At 41.1% G+C, this 21,424-nt stretch overlaps 1 protein-coding gene across 1 annotated transcript in view; it reads right to left on the bottom strand.

The window, feature by feature from the left end:
• Positions 1-21,424, bottom strand: part of UNC80 (unc-80 homolog, NALCN channel complex subunit) — a 170,622-nt gene that overhangs the window by 29,947 nt on the left and 119,251 nt on the right. The window contains exons 40-51 of the mRNA XM_036319079.1: positions 19,089-19,183; positions 17,537-17,626; positions 16,712-16,813; positions 14,502-14,682; positions 13,172-13,440; positions 11,377-11,511; positions 9,756-9,894; positions 9,032-9,128; positions 8,149-8,319; positions 4,739-4,831; positions 2,918-2,953; positions 2,360-2,578 (exon numbers count right to left, since the gene is read on the bottom strand). Of these exons, the coding sequence (XP_036174972.1) occupies positions 2,360-2,578; positions 2,918-2,953; positions 4,739-4,831; positions 8,149-8,319; positions 9,032-9,128; positions 9,756-9,894; positions 11,377-11,511; positions 13,172-13,440; positions 14,502-14,682; positions 16,712-16,813; positions 17,537-17,626; positions 19,089-19,183 (1,627 nt within the window). The remainder of the gene's footprint in view (positions 1-2,359; positions 2,579-2,917; positions 2,954-4,738; positions 4,832-8,148; positions 8,320-9,031; positions 9,129-9,755; positions 9,895-11,376; positions 11,512-13,171; positions 13,441-14,501; positions 14,683-16,711; positions 16,814-17,536; positions 17,627-19,088; positions 19,184-21,424) is intronic.

Below are 21,424 nucleotides of genomic sequence, written 5' to 3'. Positions count from 1 at the left end.
TCACATTGTTCTGATTCTCTAACTTGTACATTTTATCCCTTTGTATATTGTAATTTTCTAAGTAGCCTCGAGTACTTTGTAAAATGATAAATACATAAATACACATGTGAGATACAGTACTTGCAACACTGCATTGAAGCTATTTTCTTATGTGTGCCTTCTGTATTGGACTGTGCTTATGTTGAGGACCAGGATGTTATTTTACATGCCCAGTGCCCAGCATTAGTATTAGTATCTACTGGACTCTATTAACTCAGTTACAGGCACCGAGCTAAACCATCTCAACGACAGCTCATTTAACCTTGTTTTTTATTTTATTTTATATTTTTATTGATTTCAGAGGGAAAGGAAGAGGGAGGGAGAGAGGGAGGGATGGGAGGAGAGAGAGAGAGGGAGGGAGAGGGAGAGAGAGAGGGGGAGAGAGAGAGAGAGAGAGAGAGAGAGAGAGAGAGGGAGAGAGAGAGAAACATCAATGATGAGAGAGAATCATTGACCGGCTGCCTCCTGCATGCCCCCTACTGGAGATCGAATCTGCAATCTGGGCATGTACCCTTGACCAGAACTGAACCCGGGACCCTTCAGTCTGCAGGCTGAGGCTCTATCCACTGATCCAAACCAGCTAGAGCTAGCTCATTTAACCTTTAATAGGGGTTGCCTCTAGAGGGAGCTCCAGGTCTCTCTGACTCATCCTTTCCCCTTCTTGCAAATGCCTTAAGTGTAGGTATAGAGATGGTCAATTTATCCCAGCGTTACTACCACAATCATTCTCTCTCTCTCTCTCTCTCTCTCTCTCTCTCTCTCTCTCTCTCCCCCCCTCTCTCCCCCTCTCTCCCTCTCTCTCCCATCTTCTAGGACTGTTTTCCCCTTTCTCCCACAAAATGACTGTTGGTAGTAGTGATTCTCTGACTGGGAATGTGGTGTTGCTCTGTTCACAGAATTACTGAGCTTGGCTAGCCAAAGGAAGGGGGATGGATTACATGGAGCGCTGGGTTGCTATGGCAACAGGATCTTAACACTCCTGTCCTCCCCTTTCCCAGCTAGGAGCTGAAATTCTCAGTGTGAGGTAAACTCTTCCCCATTAGTGCACCGTGGGGAGAGTGAACACGCATGAAGCTCTGGGGTTCTGGGGGGGGGGGGGGGTGAGTGTCAACAATTCAGACTGTGAAATTAACCTGGAATAGAAAGAGCCTGTGTTCTCTATACATTTTTGGACTCTCATATTCCCTCACTTGGTACGTTCTAAAATTTTCAAGGGATAATTGAAAGAAAAAAAAAAAGTCAATAATTAGAAAGCTGGTGTGTTTGCCAAACTGCAATATTATTTCTAAATGACTAGAATCCAACTCTAGCTTTAGCTTTATAGATATACTAAACTTTCCAGGTAAATATTTTGCTATCCATGGAAATTTCCATTTCCAGGAATTTGTATGAACCTTTACCACCATTGCAAATCTGAGTAGAAGAGCCTTTGGAATCATGTTCCTTTTAGGAATCTGAAAATGTACTACAGCCTTTATGATCTGAGTAATGACTGAGACAGCATCTCCACAGGAAGAATGAAATATGAGTGCACAGAGATGCAATTCTAGGGCCTCTCCCTGGCATAGCAGGAGTAAAAGTGTTTTTAAAATATTTTTATTGATTTCAGAGAGGGAGAGGGAGAGATACAAACATCAATGATGAGAGAGAATAATTGATGGGCTGCTTCCTGCACGGTCCACACTGGGGATCGAGCCCACAACCTGGGCATGTGCCCTGACCAGGAATTGAACCGTGACCTGTTCCATAAGCTGACACTCAACCACTGAGCCATGCTGGCTAGGCAGGAGTAAAAATTTTGAAATGGTCACTGGCCTCTGTATAGAATTTTTATTATTTATATTTTTTATTTTTGTTAATCCTCAAACAAGGACATTTTTTCCCCATTGATTTTTAGAGAGCGTAGAAGGGAGAGGGAGAGACACAGAGAGAGAAACATCGATGTGAGAGAGACATACATCCACTGGTTGCCTCCCGACAAGGGCAGGGGATTGAGCCTGAAGTATGTGCCTTTCATCAGAATCAAACCCAGGGCCCTTCAGTATATAGGTCCACGCTTTATCCACTGAGCCTAAGCAGTTAAGACTGTGCTTTTCTGAATATTGCCCCCACAACACCATCCCCCTCCTCCGTCCATCCTGAGATTCTTTTTGAGGAATTTAATAAACATTATCCCCCAGGGTCCTGCAATGGTATGCATCAAACCACTGGAAACATCATTCTGAGTATCCCAAATTCTTATCTAGGGACCACCCCTGCCGCCCACCCCAGTCACTGCCTGTTACATCTATACTCTGGGTAAGAACAGCGAGAACAGTACCTCATGTGGGACTTCACATCCAGCAACTCCAGGGCCGTGACCCGAGGCTCCCCAGCCAAGTTTTGCAAGATCTTCAGCCTTGGCCCGCAGTGCTTGTAGAACTCAGTGCAAATATTCAGCAGGGACTCCCGGGGTCTTCTGAACTCCTCCCGGGCAATTCGCTCATCCAGCTCCTCTCTGGGCAGGCCTTGCCCCTCCTCCAGCAAGTGAAGGTTTTCCCTGGGGAATTACAAAAGGTTAACTGGGGGCCTGGGAAGGTGTGTGTACGGCAACTCTGAGATGAGAGCATCCCATGGAAGAAAAAGGTAAGATTCCTTATATAACAGCTAATGAATCAAGACGGGGCTTGGAGAAACCTACATCTCAAAGTTTATCATCCTAGAAGGAATTATCATCCCAAATTGTAGTGGTGCTTTACATTAGCAATTCCTGAGGATTTACCCAGAAAAAGAGTGCCATGCGATAATTATATGAAATCTAACAGAATCATAACCCAGCTCAAAGGCAATCACCATAAGATGTCAGAATGGGTGTGGAATTAGGGTTGTCTTTCTGTACCTGATAAAGTGCAGTTTGGCGCTTTGTTCCTGGTACCTGGGAGTCAGAAACACAGTCGCATTACTATCAGAGCAAGAACAGAGGCCCTATGATAGGGCTTCTTATGGACTTTTTCTTAGGAGAAGCCATTAAAACTATACATTTTGATAAACTCACAAATACACCCATACAAATCCTAAAATATAAAATCTTGATCTTTCATTTGCTGCCACATATGGTGCAATTATAGCTGCTTTGAAAGCTGTTCCATTGGCAGAAAATCCATGGAAAGACAGATATTATAAAAACACATCCAAAGTCAAGAAATGTGGTCAATAAGGAAATTTTTTAAAAACTTTGAAAGTAAAGTGAATCTAGGTTACAGTTTTAATACCACATGCTTTGAAGGTGATCAGAGGAAGAAATATGGCTGACTTCCTCTCATTTGTGGAAATTATTGCTTTGTAGGACTTTAGAAACCATCTTTTCCCATAGGCCTTATATCCAGTAGTTGAACCTAGCCCCTAAATATCACTTAGAGTATAATCATTTTTTCTCAATATAAGAAATTGAGGCATGAGTTCACCATCATATGTGGTAACTTATAGTTCAGGTTGGAATTTGTTTTATTTTTAGTATCTGTGTATATAAAAAGCCAGCGACTGGAACGCCATAACAACCTGAACTATGATGTCCACTGCGGCCAGTGAACCAGCCGGATAAGGGGATGGGGCTGGCGGCCAACCTCCTGCAGCCCCTCCCCCCAGCCGGCCCCACCCCTAATGGGCCCCCACCACCCTGTTGGGCCCGCAGCCCCTCCCCCCAGCCAGTTCTGCCCCGGATCAGTCCCCCCCACCCCACTTGGGGGTGGGGCCTGCAGGCCAATCAACCGTGGCCCCTCCCCCCAGCCAGCCTGGCCCTGATCACCTGATCAGGACAGCAGGCCGGCCAACCTCCTGCCATCTCCTCCTCCTGATAGGCCCGGCTCCCATCTGCCGATTGGGGCCGGCCAGACCCCACCCTCGCATGAATTCGTGCACTTGGCCTCTAGTAAATATATATGACGAGCAGAAAATTAACTTCACATAAAATAATAATACACACTTAAAAATGTGCTTCAGAGAGACTGGAAAATTAGTTTCTCTTTAAGAGCTCCTGCTAACTATTTCATACTAAGAAAGAACTGATTTTGGGTTTGCCTTATTTTAATTTTTCCTTGGAGGAAGAAGCTTATTAAACTCTGTGTGTGTGTGTGTGTGTGTGTGTGTGTGTGTGTGTGTGTGTGTTAGACTATTTAGAGGTTAACACAGTCAGAATGATGCAGGCAAAGTATTAACTAGGAGAGCCAGTGTCTGAGTTACACCAAAACAGGGAAGGACATTAAGTCAATGACCCTGAAAACATCACCGAAGGACCTAGGTCAGTTTGGATAAAATATCTGTGGAAATCTGTCCAGATGAAAGGAAGTATGACTCTGCATACCTGCCCCAGAATGAGGAACCACCTCCGGATGATTATTGTTTTATTTGCCTTTTTTTTGGGAAATGAAACAACACTGGAATAGTTCAAAGACCACCCAGGAGGCAGAGAACATCTTCATGTTCATGCAAATACACTGACACAAATGCCAATGTACGAAAGGGGCTTGGGTTTCTCTTTGGTTATCTCAAATGAAGCCTTAGTATTTTCTTGAACTCTAAACTCTCACCTTCCTTTTTAATTTCCTTGGAAGGAGATTTTTGCACTTAACATTGACTATTTTCAGGATTCCTCTCATGCCCAAGTGGAGATTCAGGTTGTGTGAAATGGAGATACCATGGAAGAATAAGGCTAGTGAATTACCTGGTGTTCACCCCAGACGACATGGTGTGATTGGCTGTGGTGGCGCCTTTATGACCTTGGTCACACCTGCTCATCTGTGGGGCTGTCATGGGCCTGCAAGGACAGTAACCACCACAACAAAACAACAGCAACAACAGAAGTGGAAACATTTATGAAATCTTCAAGTTATTGAAACTCACATAAGTTTTAAGTTAGAGTCTCAAAGAGACAGGCTATCTAGCTTTGGGCTCTTCTCTCACACCCTTTTGCTGTCTTTGTTCTGAGAGATACTTTAAAAGGCACATTACTTCCCAAGGATCTGTAAGCTCACCAAGATTTAAGTTCTTCCACTTGAAATGAGGAACATCTGTAATAGTGTCAACAGTAAAAAAAGTTTTTCCACTTGGCTCTGAGTAATAAACTGACTCCTCAAACCAGACATGTATGAAATCAGGCTTCTAAGTCTGTATTAATTGAGAGTTAAGAGCACATTTTTCAATTCTGCAGGTTCCAGCACATTAACCATTCTAAATAATAAGTAAAAAGTAAAAATGCATATACCATTTTGGCCACCAACACCATAATTAACCACTCTATTTTTGTGAGGAACTACCAAAGAATGAAAGAATATTTCTAAACAAAATCATGCCTAAGACTACTCAGGGAAGTAGGTAAATTAGTATCTATTATAAGTCAGCAACTTAGACACTTAGAAGTAGATTTGAGTCATCTAATTTGGTATCTGCAGGGTTCACTTTAAGGATTAGGTAAAGTCTGTCTCTCTATCAGCAACTGAGACATGGACGGGATGGCGCAGCTTTTCAAAAACAATTTCTTGTGGGAACTGGTTAAGGCTTGCTGTTCTGAAGCTCATTTTCCGCATGCTGGGCGTGGCCAGAAAGTGAGTAGCCTTTCAACAATCACCCCAGACCTTCTCCTCCTGGGCCTTTGTTGTGAGAGGCAGGATTTAAAAATGAGAAGCAACATTTAAAGACTCAGTCCGAGTGTTACTCCAGTGACTATGTTGCCTTATATGACCAAAAGGAGATGATCTGGCAGGCCTGTTCTCACCACACCAGCCTTAAACAGCAGAGTTTTCTCTGGCAGAAAGATTTGACGCAGGAGGATTCATGGTGCCATTGCTGGTGGGAGCACAGAGGGGGCCAGGTGAGAAAAATGCAGGTGACTTCTTAAAGCAGAGAGGCTGGCAGGCAGAAAACAAAAGGGATCTCAGACCTAAAGCTGCCTGGTGTGGATTCTGCCCCCAGAACCTTCAAGATGAGAACCCAGACTGACTAACATCTTGATTTTGGCCTTGTGAGACCCTGAGCAAAGAGAACAGCTGAGCCCGCCCTGACTTCTGGCCTTCAGAAATATGAGATGATAAATGTGTTTTGTCCTCAGCCTCTAGTTTGTGGTAATGCATTACACAACAATAGAAAACTAGTGCTATTATAATTGTCATATACTTGTTTATGTGTTACCAGCTCTATAACTTAATTTTTTTCATGAGTAAAGAAATTAAGAGTGTGGAAATGAAATGAGGTTCTTATTATCTTCTTTTTGTAAAAACAACAAAGCCATTTTTGTGTGTGTGAATAATTATAACCAATCAATGAGGTTGGTTTTACACTCCAGCAAAAATTATTAAATGCACCGGAATATTTAAAGTCATAGAATTTCAAATGTCAGACTTCCATCCATAATTCTTCGTAGAATTTTGGGTAAGTCAATGTTCATTTCGGGTGAATCAGTAATTTAATTGACTTACCAAAGAGAATAGAAAGAAGGAAAGCACCACTATTGCAGAAGATAAGGAGAAACAACTAAAATGTCACTTGGGGAAAGCTGTCTGCGCTTCTCTCCTCTACTTGCAGAGAGGCGCTGGTGCCATAACCACATGGTGCAGAAAGAAGAGTATAAGTCTGATATTTCTTCTTCAGATGTTCTTCCTCCTGGGATTTTTCTGAAACCATCACCAAAAACCTTAGGACTATTGCCCATTGAACTTGGCAGTTTGCCATGGTTCTCTGCTCCACCGCTTCCCATTTCCTCAGTTGAGATGCATATGAGCACTTGGGCAGTGATAACCCACCCAAGGCTTTTGAGTTATGTCCTGTTTGCCTAGGTTGCTGATGTAGCTCATGATAAGAACCTACACATATATTGACTTAATTAGTCACAATCTCACTCCCTCTCTCACTGGCTGGTGCATGTGGAAAAGTCCTCCCAAGGACTGAGGGATTTCGGTTAGCTCTGTCATCAACAGAGCAAGATGTGGCTGGGAAGTTGGTGCCTTTCGGTGAGGGTAAATCATAGACAGAATTTTAGGTTCAGGATGTGGCCAAATGGGATGGAAGAGCAAAGATACCAACCCAGGAAGAAGGTTTCCCATCTCCAGTCTGGGGAAGAATATCCCCTTCCATCTAATTTTAGATGGCAGTGGAGAAGGAAAGCCAATCTTTTGTAGAGTGTTCTGCATCTACCTTCCCCACTCCTCTTACTCAATCTTCTGTCTCTGTTCCAATCCCTCCCGCCCCTCCCCCCTTACCAGTCTTTCAATGCCTTCTGCACCCAAGAATCTTGTGATATACTAATTTCTTGCAACTTCGTTTAGGGCTGAACTCTGATGACAATTTACCTTTCAAGTCCCAAATCTTTCAGCCCTTTCTCTCAGCACTACTGAGTCTTGTCCCACACAGAATCTAATTATGGCATTAGAATAAAATTTTACAGATTATGTTTGTTATGTAGTTTTAAAAATTATAGTAAAAACAACTCATTATAAATAGTAAAATAATAAAAGAATGCTTAGTTGGAATTGCAGACATTTTCACAAAATAAGAGCCAATAAAAATGTTGATCACATTTTCATATTCACTAAATTGGCCCTTTTACAAAAGATCTGTTTAGCATTGGTTAAAACTGCCATAGATGCTCATCAAACTATAGGCAAAGGTGTGTTTAGCAATCATGGTACAACAACAGCAACAACAATAATAGTAGTGCTTAGCACTATTTATTCAAACAACTTAGGGATATTTGCAGTTTTAAGCCGTAAGGACTGAATTTGAGCAGATATAAATAAAGACTGGTTTCAGAAATTTTTTAGCCATCACATTTTTTTTCCATCTTTTTGGTAGATACATATAATTTAAGGTTGTGGATATTTCTTTTCTTTAAATATATTTTTATGAATTTCAGAGAGGAAGGGAGAGGGGGAGAGAGAGAGAGAGAGAGAGAGAGAGAGAGAGAGAGAGAGAGAGAGAGAAGCATCAGTGATGAAAGAGAATCATTGATTGGCTGCCTCCTGCATGCTCCCTACTGGGGATGGAGCCTGAAACCCAGCCTTGTGCCCTTGACCAGAAGCCCTGTCCACTGAGCCAAACCAGCTAGGGCAAGGCTGTGGATATTTCTGCTGATGGGATTACCTGGTGAGGACCTCTACACTGTAGAGAAGGGCCTGGAGGGATGTCGCAAGAGCAGCTGTGGCAGCAATCTCCTCTCGGGCAGCAGGTACTGTCTCCACCTGTGATGTCTGCCTCTTTAGCTTTTGTAGGTAACATGGGACTAAAGCTTCCAAGACCATCAACATCTGAAGACTATGTCAACAGAAAAAAAACCAGGTCATATTTCACATCCTACTTTTGTTGGTTTTATCATATTTAAAAGCATGGAGAAAGGAAGACAAACACCAAAATTTGATTTGGGAAATAGAAATAATGACCAAAGATTTTATATTCTTGCTCTTAATGTGACAGTTTTCATTGCTTCTTTTTTGTTGTTGTTAATCCTCACCTGAGGATATTTTTTTCCACTGATTTTTAGAGAGAGTAGTAGGAGGAGAGACAGAGAGAAATATCAAGAGACACATTGATTGGCTGCTTCCCGCAGATTGGGGATCCAGGCTGCAACCGAGATATATGCCCTTGACCAGAATCGAACCCGGGACCCTTCATTCCACGGGTTAACGCTCTAATCACTGAGGAGACTGGCTAGGGCTTCATTGCTTCTTGAAAGGAGTTTTATTAAATAGATTAAATGTCTATTCTAAAATTATATTTGCTGTTAATTTATTAGATGTGAACATAGTCTCTAAACAAGACTAAACATCTAAGCTGCTGCACAAATTCTAAATTAGGGAATTCCAAATTAATGAAGATTTACTATATTTTCCAGAACCTGGGCTATGACTAGTTTCCCAAATTTAGTTTTTGAAAACTTACCTGGCAGAAGGTTACAGGCTGATATTACGCATTCAATTTTATTTCCTTTGCCATATTTACTTATCACCGAGTAAAGGGCTGCAGTTACCTTCTGAACGATTCCGGAGCGTATGCCACCACCGTGACACAGAGCTTAATGGCCTCGCTTATGGAGAAAGTCAGGTCTTCGTTTCCATAGCAGAAATCTGAAGGGACAGAAGGTGAAGGCACGTAATCAGAGTGGATTCTGCCAGGAAATAAGAACAGCTTATCACTCCTAACATTTTCTTCCCAGTTAGCTTTTGCAGCCATTTCTTCATCAGACTTTATTCTTAAACTGTGAGCACTATTAATTTCTTCATCTAAAGTCACTAAAAATTCTATTGTTTTTTTTAAAAACTTTTAAATAATAAGATGACAAATAAAAGCGCTTTTTGGGAGAAGTTTTTTAAAAACCTCACTACCTAGAAGATACGTTTGGATGGCCTAAAGTCAGACATGCCTTCTAACAAACAGGATAGTAAAAGGCCCTTGTGGGGGGTTATTCCCTTAGAATTGCCCAGGAACACCCCATTTCCTGAGAAGTACAGTGCTCGAATAGTGGTTCACTCAGCATCATTATGATACAATTTTCAGGGCAGAGAATTCCTAACTCTTTAGGATTGACAAGAAACGTAAGAAAAACAGGAGATAGGAAAATATACTCATTCAATTTACACCACTGTTCCATTTATTTTTGCTGTTTTGAGTTAGTTCAAAATATTCAACATCAAGTTATTATTTTAAGAAAAATTACAAAGAGAAAAAAATGTCAAGATGAATTTTGCTTCTACCTAAAGACTTCAGCGGCTTCTCAGCCTTGACCAGCTCTAAGATATCTAAGATGTCCGTGGTCTCGCCCTCCAGGGACTGCAGCAAGTCAAACAGGCACTGAGCTGACACACCTTTGCTGGACCCAGTACTGGCAGCATCCTGTATAAAGAAAGGCAATTTTAGTTTATTTAATTCCACCTCAGTACGAATATGGTTTGACCAGAAATCCAAATTTCATAAACACTACTGTTGATAACAATCACAACATTGAACCGTATTCAGTTTACATGATTCTGCACCGAACAATGCTGCTGTGTGTCTATGGAGTGGAACACTTGAGTTTTAATGCTAACCTAGTACAAAAGAGATATTTGTGGAAACTCATAAAAATACAGTATAATGTCAACTGCTGGAAAACATCATGCCAATGGCCCCTCTCATCTGCAATTGTAGGATTCAGCATTTGCAAAGGCAAATTTGTAATGGGTATTGAACAGTTCAACTACGTTTGGGGTAACATATTTAATAGCTCTGGGAATTTTACAAATCCTATTTGCTAACATAGCTCCAAAATGGAGATACGTAACATCTCAAATCTGTCTTATTCATTTGATTCCTTTATTAAAATAACAATTCCTTATTAAATTCCTACTCTGTGCTAGTCACCATTCTGGGCACTAAGGTTATGGCAAAACAAAAGCAAAAAAAACCATACACTCGAAACAACAGCTAAAAACAAACCAAAAAAAAGACAAGGGTCTTGCTTTAATGGAGCTTAATTCCATTGTGGGTGTGGTAGAGATCCATATCACTTAAACAAAGATGTATAAGGGATGTGATCTATATAAATGCGCTGGAGAAAAAGGATAAGTCAGGTAAGTGCCAGAGAATAGAAAGGAAGTAGAATCAGGAACTCTTCCTTTTATAATTTTATATTTTCCTTCCTTTCATGAGTATGAAAAAACTGCAGAGTTGGCTTATTTATATCTAGGGGCTGAGGTAAGGGTTGAAGAGAAATATTGAACAGAAACGAGTTTCTTGTGGAAAGAGAAATGATGTATGGCATTCCTATCCCACTGGTTGAAGAAAGAGAGCTGAGAGACTGATTATACAAAGATCAATGGCCAGGCCATACATAACAATAAAACTGCTCATCCCCAAACTGCAGTAACCTGCCCAGGAAACCAACCCAAACCCACTGTCCACAGACACCAGCCCAGGAAACCAGCATGCAATCCATCAGACTTGTTGGAAATCAGGGTACTAGCTCTAGTGGAAACCAAACAATAATCCCTGTACCCATAAACCCCCAAACAGACAGGACTTGATTAATAGCTAATCCTTGTCTCCGCTCCCAATTTAAGACCAATCAGAGAAAACCAAATATGCACCCCTAACCAATCACATAGGATGCCCTGTGTCTACTCTGCCCACTTACAGCTTCACCAGGCCAACAGCCTCCAATCAGAACATACCCGAAGCCTTCCCTCCTCTCCCTATAAAGTTTTCTCTCTTCTCTGTCTGCCTTTGAGTCTCTGCCAAAACCTGAGTGATGGTGGGTGATGCCCTCGCAGCAGCAAGCTGTGAATAAAGAGCTTTTCTCGTTTGCTTGATCTTCGTTGATTTCCAGAGTTTACTCACCGGGAACTCCAGCAGCGGGGCCACACTAGCAAACAGCTGGAGAACAAAGGGCTTCCGGTGGAGAATGTAGAACTGGTGGCAGGCAAACTCGATGGCTTGGCGCAACTGGGGGTTGCTTTCATAATCAGAGTACACCTGTGGGGAGATGCCACATGGTCAGAAAATGCCTCATCGCCATGGGGAACGGGGAGGAAAATGGGTCATTTCAACTGGTGGAGGGGAGGTACATGGTATAGCCTTCCTTCAGAGAAATTGGGTAATACATATATATAGAAATCCTAAAAATATATAAATATACGTTTTCCCCAGGGAGTTTGTAACTAGGAATTTATCTTAAGAAAAGAGTAGGACAAATGTACAAAGGTGTATATACTGCAAGAATGTCCACTGCAAGGTTTCTTATAACAGTGGAAAATTTGAAACAACTTAAATTACTCATAATTGGGGTTAGTTAGGTGAATTATGGCATGTGTATACAACAGAATATTATGCAGTTGTTTTTTAAATGCTATACCACTAAATGTAGCTACATGGAAAAAAAATATCCGTGGTGTTCTTAGTCTTAAATGAAAAAGGTGGGTAACAAACTTGAATATATGATATGATTCAACTTTTGTTTTTTAAAAAAAGGCAGGATAGAGTGCTAGGGTCTTCAAGAAGTGGAAACAATGGTCATGTGGGAAGGAGGATTATAACTGATCTTTATTTTCTTCTTTAAGTTTTTCTTTATCTTCTCTATTTTATAATGAGCATTTATTGTTTTTAGGAATCAGTACAAAGTTATAAAAAGAGAGAAAATTCCAACTATTTAAAAACAGGTCAGAGAGCCCTGGTGATATTGAAAGTAAATTTCCTGCCCCTGTAGGTTGAGGAAATTTTATTTTGCACAAGCATGTAATACTTTCAAAACTTTTATGAAAACTTCCACAAAACTAGAGAACGAAGATGATCCCCCAGCCTTATCTGAACTTTATTCACTACTCCTGACATGGCCAGATACACATCAGACATGAATAAACAGAAAGTCCTCCTGCTAATAAATTCACCACCTTCAACCTCTTTATACCAAATGTAATGGCAATGAAAATCTCAGGCCCGAGAAGTCAGAGACTTTCTGGAAGAAATATCAGCTGAACACTTGCCATACATTGGAATAATGGCTCTCAAACAGTCTAAGGTATCAGAACCACCTGGAGATCCTATTAAAACTGGATTACTGGGCCCCGACTCCAGAGTTTCTGATGCAGTAGGTTTGGATGGGTCTGTTAGAATGTGCATTTCTAACAGATTCCCAGGTGATGCTGGTACTGCTGGTCCCGAGACCATACTTTGAGAATCACGGGCCCAGAAGAAACGGGGAAGCATATTCCAGGTCTGGGGGATCTCAGCAGAGGACAGAATATTGTGACCTCTTGGAAAATTTTAGGGAGATTTCATTTGGTGCTTTCTGCTGTCCCAAAAGAAGAGAACCCTATCATTAAAAAATTTCAGTATAGCCCTAGCTGGTTTGGCTCAGTGGATAGAGCGTCGGCATGCTAACTGAGGGGATCACAGGTTTGATTCCGGTCAAGGGCACATACTCGGGTTGCAGGCTCGATCCCCAGTAGGGGGTGTGCAGGAGGCAGCCGATCACTGATTCTCTCTCATCATTGGTGTTTCTCTCTCTCTCTCCCTCTCCCTTCCTCTCTGAAATCCACAAAAACATATTTAAAAAAAATTCAGTGTAGACCCTGTAGACCTGCTAGATGAGCAGTACTCGGGCTAATTCTCTGGCTGGGAGAGGAGAGCCCGGCACCTGCAGCATGGTGGGCAGAATCCACTGGTAGCCGCTGAGGGAGAAGAGGTGGTTGAAGTGCACAGCGCTGTTGATGACGGTGGCCGCGTACTGCCTGAGCAGGGCGCTGTCTTCTGGGTGCAGGATCAGAGCCCCGTTAAAAACGTTGAGGAAGAGCATGATTTCATCTCCCCAGGGAAACTCGCTGGGCATGCCCAGGAACATCTCCTCCAGGAGCTGGATCCACAGGCTCTTCTGAAGAGTGTCCAGGCCAAACAGCTCCTTCCCAGCTGTGAGAACACAAAAGCAGACACAGCATTAGCCCCATGCAGACCCTGTGGGCGTGGGAGGGCCATCCAACCCGAGGGCACTGCTGTTTCCCCTGTGTTCCTACTCCGGGATGTGGCCATCTATTGCCGAAAGGCTTCCCAGCACGATATTGCTGGCCTTCACGTGACACTTCCTGGCTCTCAAAGGCCTCTCAGCATCACCTCTTTGATGCAACTCTGTGGGCAGACAGGGGAGACATTTGCAGCGGGTTGCTGCTGAGTAAGCTGTGGCTTTGAGAGAAGTTATTTCAGAGAGAAAATGGCAGGGTTGGGACCACTGCTTGGTCTTTTAATTTCAGGTCAGACTGGAGTTCTTTCCACGGTCGCTTTGCTCCATCTCGATGAAGACACTGAGCATAAGTCTGCTCATTTCAGTAAACTGAAATGGTCCCAACCCTGCCATGTTTCCTGTCTCTGTTTCTCTCTCTCTTTCTCAATTCAGCTATAATTTAGAGAGTGTGAAATGCACCGATCTTATAGAGTTGAATGAGTTTTGACAAAAATACACACTTAAGTACCCACCACCCCAATCAAGACCATTTCAGGACCTCAGAAAGTCTCTTTATGCCTCTTTCCAGGAAATTCACTCCCCCAACCCAGAGGCCACCATTGTCCTGCTCTCTGTCATGAGAGAACAGTTTTCATCCTCCTGAGCTTCTTATAAATACCTATTCTTCACTCAGTCAACCTAACAACCTCAGAGGACTTCCTTCAGCTGCTTAGACCTAGCTTGGAGCAGTGGTCTCCAAGTGTGGTCCCCAGAATAGCATCATCATCATGACTTGGGAACTTATCAGAAATGCAAGTTCCTAGGCCCTGTTTCAGAGCCACTGAGTCAGAAACTTGATGGTGGAGGGTGGGGCCCAGCAACCTGTGTTTGATCAAGTCCTGCCAGTGATTCGGAGGCAGTCAGGGCTGAGAACCCTGGCTTACAGAACTGTCCGCTGACGGAGATGCCCTCCAGCCACGGGCTAAACAAGGGCATGAGACGCCCGAGAGAGGAGATGCTTTTGTCTGGGTACCTTGAGGATCGCTGAAGAGGGAAAACTCGGCATCGATAGCACTGCGGGGGAACGAGGGCAGGCGGAGGAGGTCCTCCTGCAGCATGGAGACGTGGGACTGTTTGTGGGCCGTGGGGATCTTCTGGGTCAGGGAGATGAGGAACAGAACTCGCCCCACTTCCTCCAGCTTCCGCGTGAACACCTGGCAGCAACCCAAAGCAGGAGCAGACACAAATAGAATCAGCAACTCCGAAATGACAAAGAGTGAAGAAATGGAAGTAAAATCTGTAATGGCAAACTGGGCTGATTAAATCAAGGCAGGGGGAAGGGAAATGAGGGAGAAATGTGTGTGTGGTGGTTTTTGTGTGTGTGTGTGTGTATTTTTTTTTTTCCACAGAAAGAGCAAATAATACTTAATTGACTCTCACTTCTTGAATGACTTCTTGAATGTGTCTACTCTATGGGAGGAAGTGTTTCTTACAGAATTTGCAGGCTGGAAGGACCACAATGCAAGCATTGTCAAGAATAGTTCAATCACATAGAGGCCATTTGCCCAGACATCAAAATATGGAAGACCTTCTCCAATGAGCTAACAGTCATGTCCAATTGCTTCTACCATCTCCATTGATGCCTTAAGCTGTTTCTTGTTGGTTCTGAGTTTGCCTCTTTAACACTGACCCAAATGGGATCCAAGAAAAATCTACCTTGGGACAAAAGCTGATGGGACCCTAGGTTAGTCCTCCTTTAGTCCTAAATTTAGATGGCATGAACAAGGGCCTCAGACCCCTACTCTTAGTTCTTTTTCTGTTGATGCTCAGTGGACAGGGGGCATGATTTGGGAGTTCATAAGCAGTGAGGCACTGTTGAGGAAACTTCAGAGCCAGAACAATGGAACTAAGTTTCTGAGGAACTTAGAAAGACATCTTTAAGTCCAACCTGAGTGCACACAGAGCCAGAGCCCCATTTGTGCCATTCTTTTGAAACATGTTCTTAAACATGGTTAAAAAACAAACTAGTGAAGTGCCATTATCCGTGACGGCTTTAGTTATTTTGCTGCTAAAATTATGGGCTGAGATAATTTGGGGAGAATTGTTTCTGAAATCATTTAAATGTAAGATCTTACAGTTTTTCCCAACATCTCACACCTTGTAACCCATTCACTATTTTCTTTCTTTTAAATGTAATTTAGGTAGTTAGTTATATGCCATTCTTATTCATTTCATGAAGGTATTTTGGATAGTTTGATACCGAGTTAGCATCCTTGCTATGTGCAGAAAAACTGAAACTATAAAATATCCTGAAATTCTTTTGTAAACATCTTATTAAACATAAATGTAAATGAATTAAAAATAAAACAATGTAATGCATGGATCATATTAAAATTATATTGTTAGAATTATATACTACACTTACATTTTGCATGCAAAGTAGTGAATTTTCTTAAGCTTGAAGTCTGATTTGCAATAAGACATGTGAACATTATTCTGCTCTTCAATCTTTATTTTTTTAATTAAAATTTGCTTTTAATGGTTGATTAGAGAGAGAGAGTTTTGTTGTTCCACTTATTTATGCATTCATTGGTTGCTTCTTGTTTGTGCCATAACCAGAGATCGAACTCACAACTTTGGCATATGGTATATGATGCTCTAGCCAACTGAGCTACCTAGCCACGACCTATGCTCTTCAATCTTAAATCTAAGTACAACTGCTTGATTATGTCTCCTATTTGAAGAGAAGTTAGTAACATGCCCAAGGTCAGATGATTGGTCAGGGGCAGAGCTGGGTCTGAGTCCAATCTCTGGACCTTCATTCAGTATTCTTTTCAGACATCACTGCACTGATTCTCTCTACTTATTTATTTCCCAGCTAGCATAAACCTTTAGGACAACCTTCTAATAGTTATGTCATATGTACTTCTAATCCTGTTTTACAAAACTATGGGATGAAAATCCATGCTTAGAAACAAACAGGCAAATAAATGAGAAAATTTCTATTGTTTATATCCAATGATTCATCATAGCACTACTCCAGGTGAGTGTTCCTTAATACTTTATATTATGATCCCATTTACAAAACTAAACAAACTATTTTGGGGAACTATCTATTGATCAAGGGCCCATCTACCCATCCTCCCCAGGGAGGATCTAACAGCATCACAGACTCGCAGGCTTGGCAACCCATTTACCCAGCAATTATCCCAATGACATGATAAAACAGAGGTGGCCAGGCACCTGTTTCTGAATGAGCTCCTGTCCTTTCTCCGGATGCATATGCACGAGGTTCAGCTGCGGAGACACTGACCTCCGGAAAGGATAAATATCCCGGACATAGGTCTGTGATGGGATCACACCAAGACAAAAGAGATGATTACACTTTTGACCTCATTTCTCTTTAGGTCAGACAAACAAAAGTTATGTATTTTTTAACGGCTTTGATTTTTACTAGGGTACATTCCCCAATTTGACAAAATAGCAAGGAAGGTAAAAGCTCTCCTCAGGAAAGCATCGCATCGCCCAGGCTGAGTACTCTTTCCGAATACCCCGTTGCTGTCAGAAGCCAAGGAGCCAAAGGCCGCTGACTAAAGGACATTTTGGAAGGAAGTCGCTATAAAGTGATGTCAGGGGTCTTCCTGAGGTCCCCCTTTGCTCATTAGATCAGGTCACCCTGATCATGCTTACCATCATAGAAGAGGTAATCAGAAAAACATTAAAATTACATTTAGAAACATGTGTTATTATATGGGCAGCTTAACTTTTCATCTAGATTTAATAATAATTAATCACTTTATGCTTTACTTGGCTTATCTCCTTTGATGATCACAACAACCCTATAGTAGATTTTATTATCACCACCTTCAGTCTGCAGACAAGGAAACTGAAGGTTCCAAAAGTAAAGTGGCTTGTCCACAGCTACCTAGACAGTAAGTTGTGTGACCTAAGTGGCCATACTCCTAACCTCTAAACAATGATGCCTCCCTGAGGGCTTGCTGCCCTCAAAAAAGGCATGACAAGCTTCTGACACAACCCAACATGAATGTCATTGCTTCACAGTCTCACCTTATTGTAGTGGATAAGGTTCCATCTTTTATCCATGAGAAAATAATGTGTTGACTGGGATTCTGGGATGTTAAAAAATTCCAAACACTCCTAGAATAATAACAATACATTTTAATAAAGGTTTATTGAGAACATACTATGTGCTGCCAGGTAGTAAGCTACAAAATACAAATACTATAAAAATAAGGTAACTTTTTATAAGGATTTTATATATATGTGCATATATATATCTTATACACTCCTATATATTGTGCATGGGTATATATGTGTGTATGTGCATGTAAATATATGGATACACACTGCATTTGAATATGAAGTTATCCAAATAATGATATAATACAGACTAGTAAGGTGATATAAACCATCTACTCTCATAGTGCTAAAAGATGTACAATGATATTTCAGACTGAGTGAGGAACCATGGAAGCATAGTTACATCTACTAGTCTCAATGTCAGGAAGAAAGCAGTTTAGTAACAACATGAAAAATAATACAAAATACAATGCATTGAGCACTTATTATGTACTATTTTCTAAGTTCAAGGCCTTCTATGTAGATTACGTGTATAACTTGCACTAGTATCCCAGTACTGTTAAAAAAGAAACCGACAGTAGAGAGGTCTTGTTAATTGATTTAGGTCATACTGGTTGTGATGGAGCCTGGGCTTGAGCTCTGTCTGCCTTCATGTTATCCTACCATTTAACATAGAGTAGGAAGATAGAGGGATTATTCATTTTGTTTCATTGGGCCTCAGATATTCCCAGGAGATGTCTGGGTGAGACCTGAAGGAGGTTTAACAACCTTTCTACTGAAATAAAATATACAAGTTTGGCAAAATGGAATTTTTCAGAGGTCTTTTCTACTCTGTCTGAGCCTGGAGTTGTATTACAGGAAATCAATTACCAAAAGTTAGAACTACACATAATAAACATCAGGGAGTCCAATGGGAATCATAGTACTAGTTTATTTACTACATAACCTTAAAAACCTTACAGACGTGCAGCTATAAATTGCATTTCTTTTGAGGGGAATACATGCCATAACCATTAAAAATAATTTCTCAACTCACTTGATTTATTCTAAGGTATGTATTTTCTGCTTATCCAATAATTTCTAGCAGTGACAAAGTCAAGACTGTATACAGATGCCACTAGAAGAGTCTCTGGCATCGATCCCAGCTGACAGCTGGAGTTTGCCCCAGTGCTCCGTGTGCAAACCCAGGCACCTCCAGAGCTGCCCCCATGGCGAGCCAGGCAGCTCCGAGGCAGGAGTGCACCGCATTCCCACGGCAGTCAGGGGGACACGCCAGGTCATGCTGCTATTGTAGCTGCAGAGTTTGCCTACTTCATCGCAGAGCTAACATGTCAGTAAAAGTGGGGAAAATTATGCAAGAAAATGGAGGAAGTACACAAATAGAGGAAGGGATCCTAGAAGAGGTAAATAAATGTTCATATTGAGTGGAAGATAGAAAAGTGCCATGTAATTCTAAGCTGGATGGTCAGGGAAGTGTTCACAGTCATTAAAAAATTGTTCCTGTCGAAGTCACCCCTACCTTTAACAGGGCTTCAAATTGAGTGTCTTCATGGACTGGTAATTGGGTTGGGATATCACACTCATTCTGCCCATGAACCACCAGGGTTTTGGTACCTACAGAAGGAAAAAATCATAATGAACTGACTTCTACTATAGAAAAATAGTAAAGCACAAAATATTAAAATACTATCAATAAGCTGATATTTTTATTATTATGATTATTACTACTAGTGCTTAATGTGAATTGTGTAGTATATTAACTGCACTCCTCTATTTCTAGTTAAATATATATTTTAAATATATTCATTTTCTAAATAATTAAAGCTACCATTTATGGAGTTCTTAATACCTTTTCATGTATTTTATGTGCATGATCATATATAATCTCACAGCAACTCTAATATGGGTTTTACTATTTTCTTTCTTTCTTTTTTTTTAAAATATATTTTTATTGATTTTTTACAGAAAGGAAGGGAGAGAGATAGAGAGTCAGAAACATCGATGAGAGAGAAACATCGATCAGCCGCCTCCTGCACATCCCCCACCGGGGATGTGCCTGCAATCCAGGTACATGCCCTTGACCGGAACCGAACCTGGGACCTTTCAGTCCGCAGGCTGACGCTCTATCCACTGAGCCAAACTGGTTTTGGCTTCTTTCTTTTTAATAATTTTTTTAAAATATGTTTTTATTGATTTTAGAGAGAGAGGGAGGGAGAGAGAGATGGAATCATTGGTAAGAGAGAAACATCAATTGGCTGCCTCCTGCACACACCCTCCTGGGGACCAAGCCTGCAACCAGGGCATATGCCCTGACTGGGAATCGAACCTGCAACATTCAACTACTGAGTCATACCGGCCAGGCATGGTTATTACTATTTTCATCTTACAAATGAGGAAATAGCATTTATTCTTCTAAGTAAGAACTTATAAGTAACTTATTCAACGGAACACATTTATTTAGTGGAAGAGTCAGAATTCAAACCTTAAGCATTGCAACAAATATGTCCTGTATTTTAAATGAGATGATCAGGTAATAATGGCTGAGAAAATATAAACAGAAATATTAGGAAAACCAAAACAAGTACTTTAAATATAGTTTAAATGTACATTTTCAGTATTCTACTTAGCCAGTGAGGCAGTACTTACTCCATTCACGAATTACAAATCTTTGTGAACATTATGATGTACCTTGATTTTAATTCTTTGTTTTTAAGAATATGAATGAAAATATGAGTTTATTTGTTATAATAAAAACTGATCACTTTGTTAACTTATCGACAGAACATATGTAATTACACAACTAGCATTTATTGAATGCTTACCATGAGTCAGGTCCAGTAGTGAGAATTTTACATACCTAAACCCATTTATCTCTCAGGATTGTGAAGTATGGTTATAGCCCCATTTTACAGATGAGGAAAGAACGCTTGAAAAATTATGAACTTTTTTATAGCTAATACTAATTATACAGACGATAAAGGGCAGTTCTCTGATTTTAACACAGGCTTCTTTGCTGCCAGAACCTGTGTTCTTATACATAATTGTGTCTTTCTTTTTACATCAATACATGTATCATCTCATATTTCCCTAGTCACTGCACAAGGATAAAGGCTTTGCAAAATTTTTATCTTAAACAAAGACAAGCGATTCAAAGTGAAAAGAAACTGTATCTAGAGTTTACATCACACTTCATGTTCTTTTGTGATTCTCTTCCTGATTTTCCCTTTTCCCTTTTTTCATAAAGCCATCTCTCATTGAGTTTACAAAGGACTGGGGCCCATGCCATGCAAACAATATTTATTCTCCTTGCAGTGCCAAAAATTCATTCAAAAAGGCTTTCAGCTCAGCTGGCCCTCTGCGATAGACTTAAATAAATCTGCAACCTTGGCAGCCCTTCAAGGACTCGTTCACAGGGATCTCAGTTCTGATGTCTCCCTTTTCATCTGGCAATTGCTAACTCTTAAAGGGCCTATTGTATTTTTTTTCAGATTGTACTAAACAAAAATTCTTTGAAGCACTCAACACCAGGGTCAGGACTCTGAAAATTTTCTCATGAATGAGAGAGATGCTTGGTCTTTAAAAGGGTTATTTAGAACAAACAGGATAGAAACAGACTCACAGACACAGAGAACAGACTGATGGCTGCCAGAGGAGAGGAAGGTTGGAGGGGGATGGGTGAAAAAGGTGAAGGGATTAAAAGTACAAACTGGTAGTTACAGAGGAGTCATGCGGGTATCAAATACAGTAGAGGAAATATAATCAGTGATATTTTAATAGCTATGTATGCTGTCAGATGGGTACCAGAAATATTGGGGGGATCACTTTATAAAGTATATGGTTTTCTAACCCCTATAC

Source organism: Myotis myotis, unplaced genomic scaffold (genome assembly GCF_014108235.1).
Source record: "Myotis myotis isolate mMyoMyo1 unplaced genomic scaffold, mMyoMyo1.p scaffold_m19_p_8, whole genome shotgun sequence".
In the NCBI taxonomy this organism is placed as follows: Eukaryota; Metazoa; Chordata; class Mammalia; order Chiroptera; family Vespertilionidae; genus Myotis; species Myotis myotis.
This window is presented reverse-complemented; position numbering and strand designations above follow the sequence as displayed.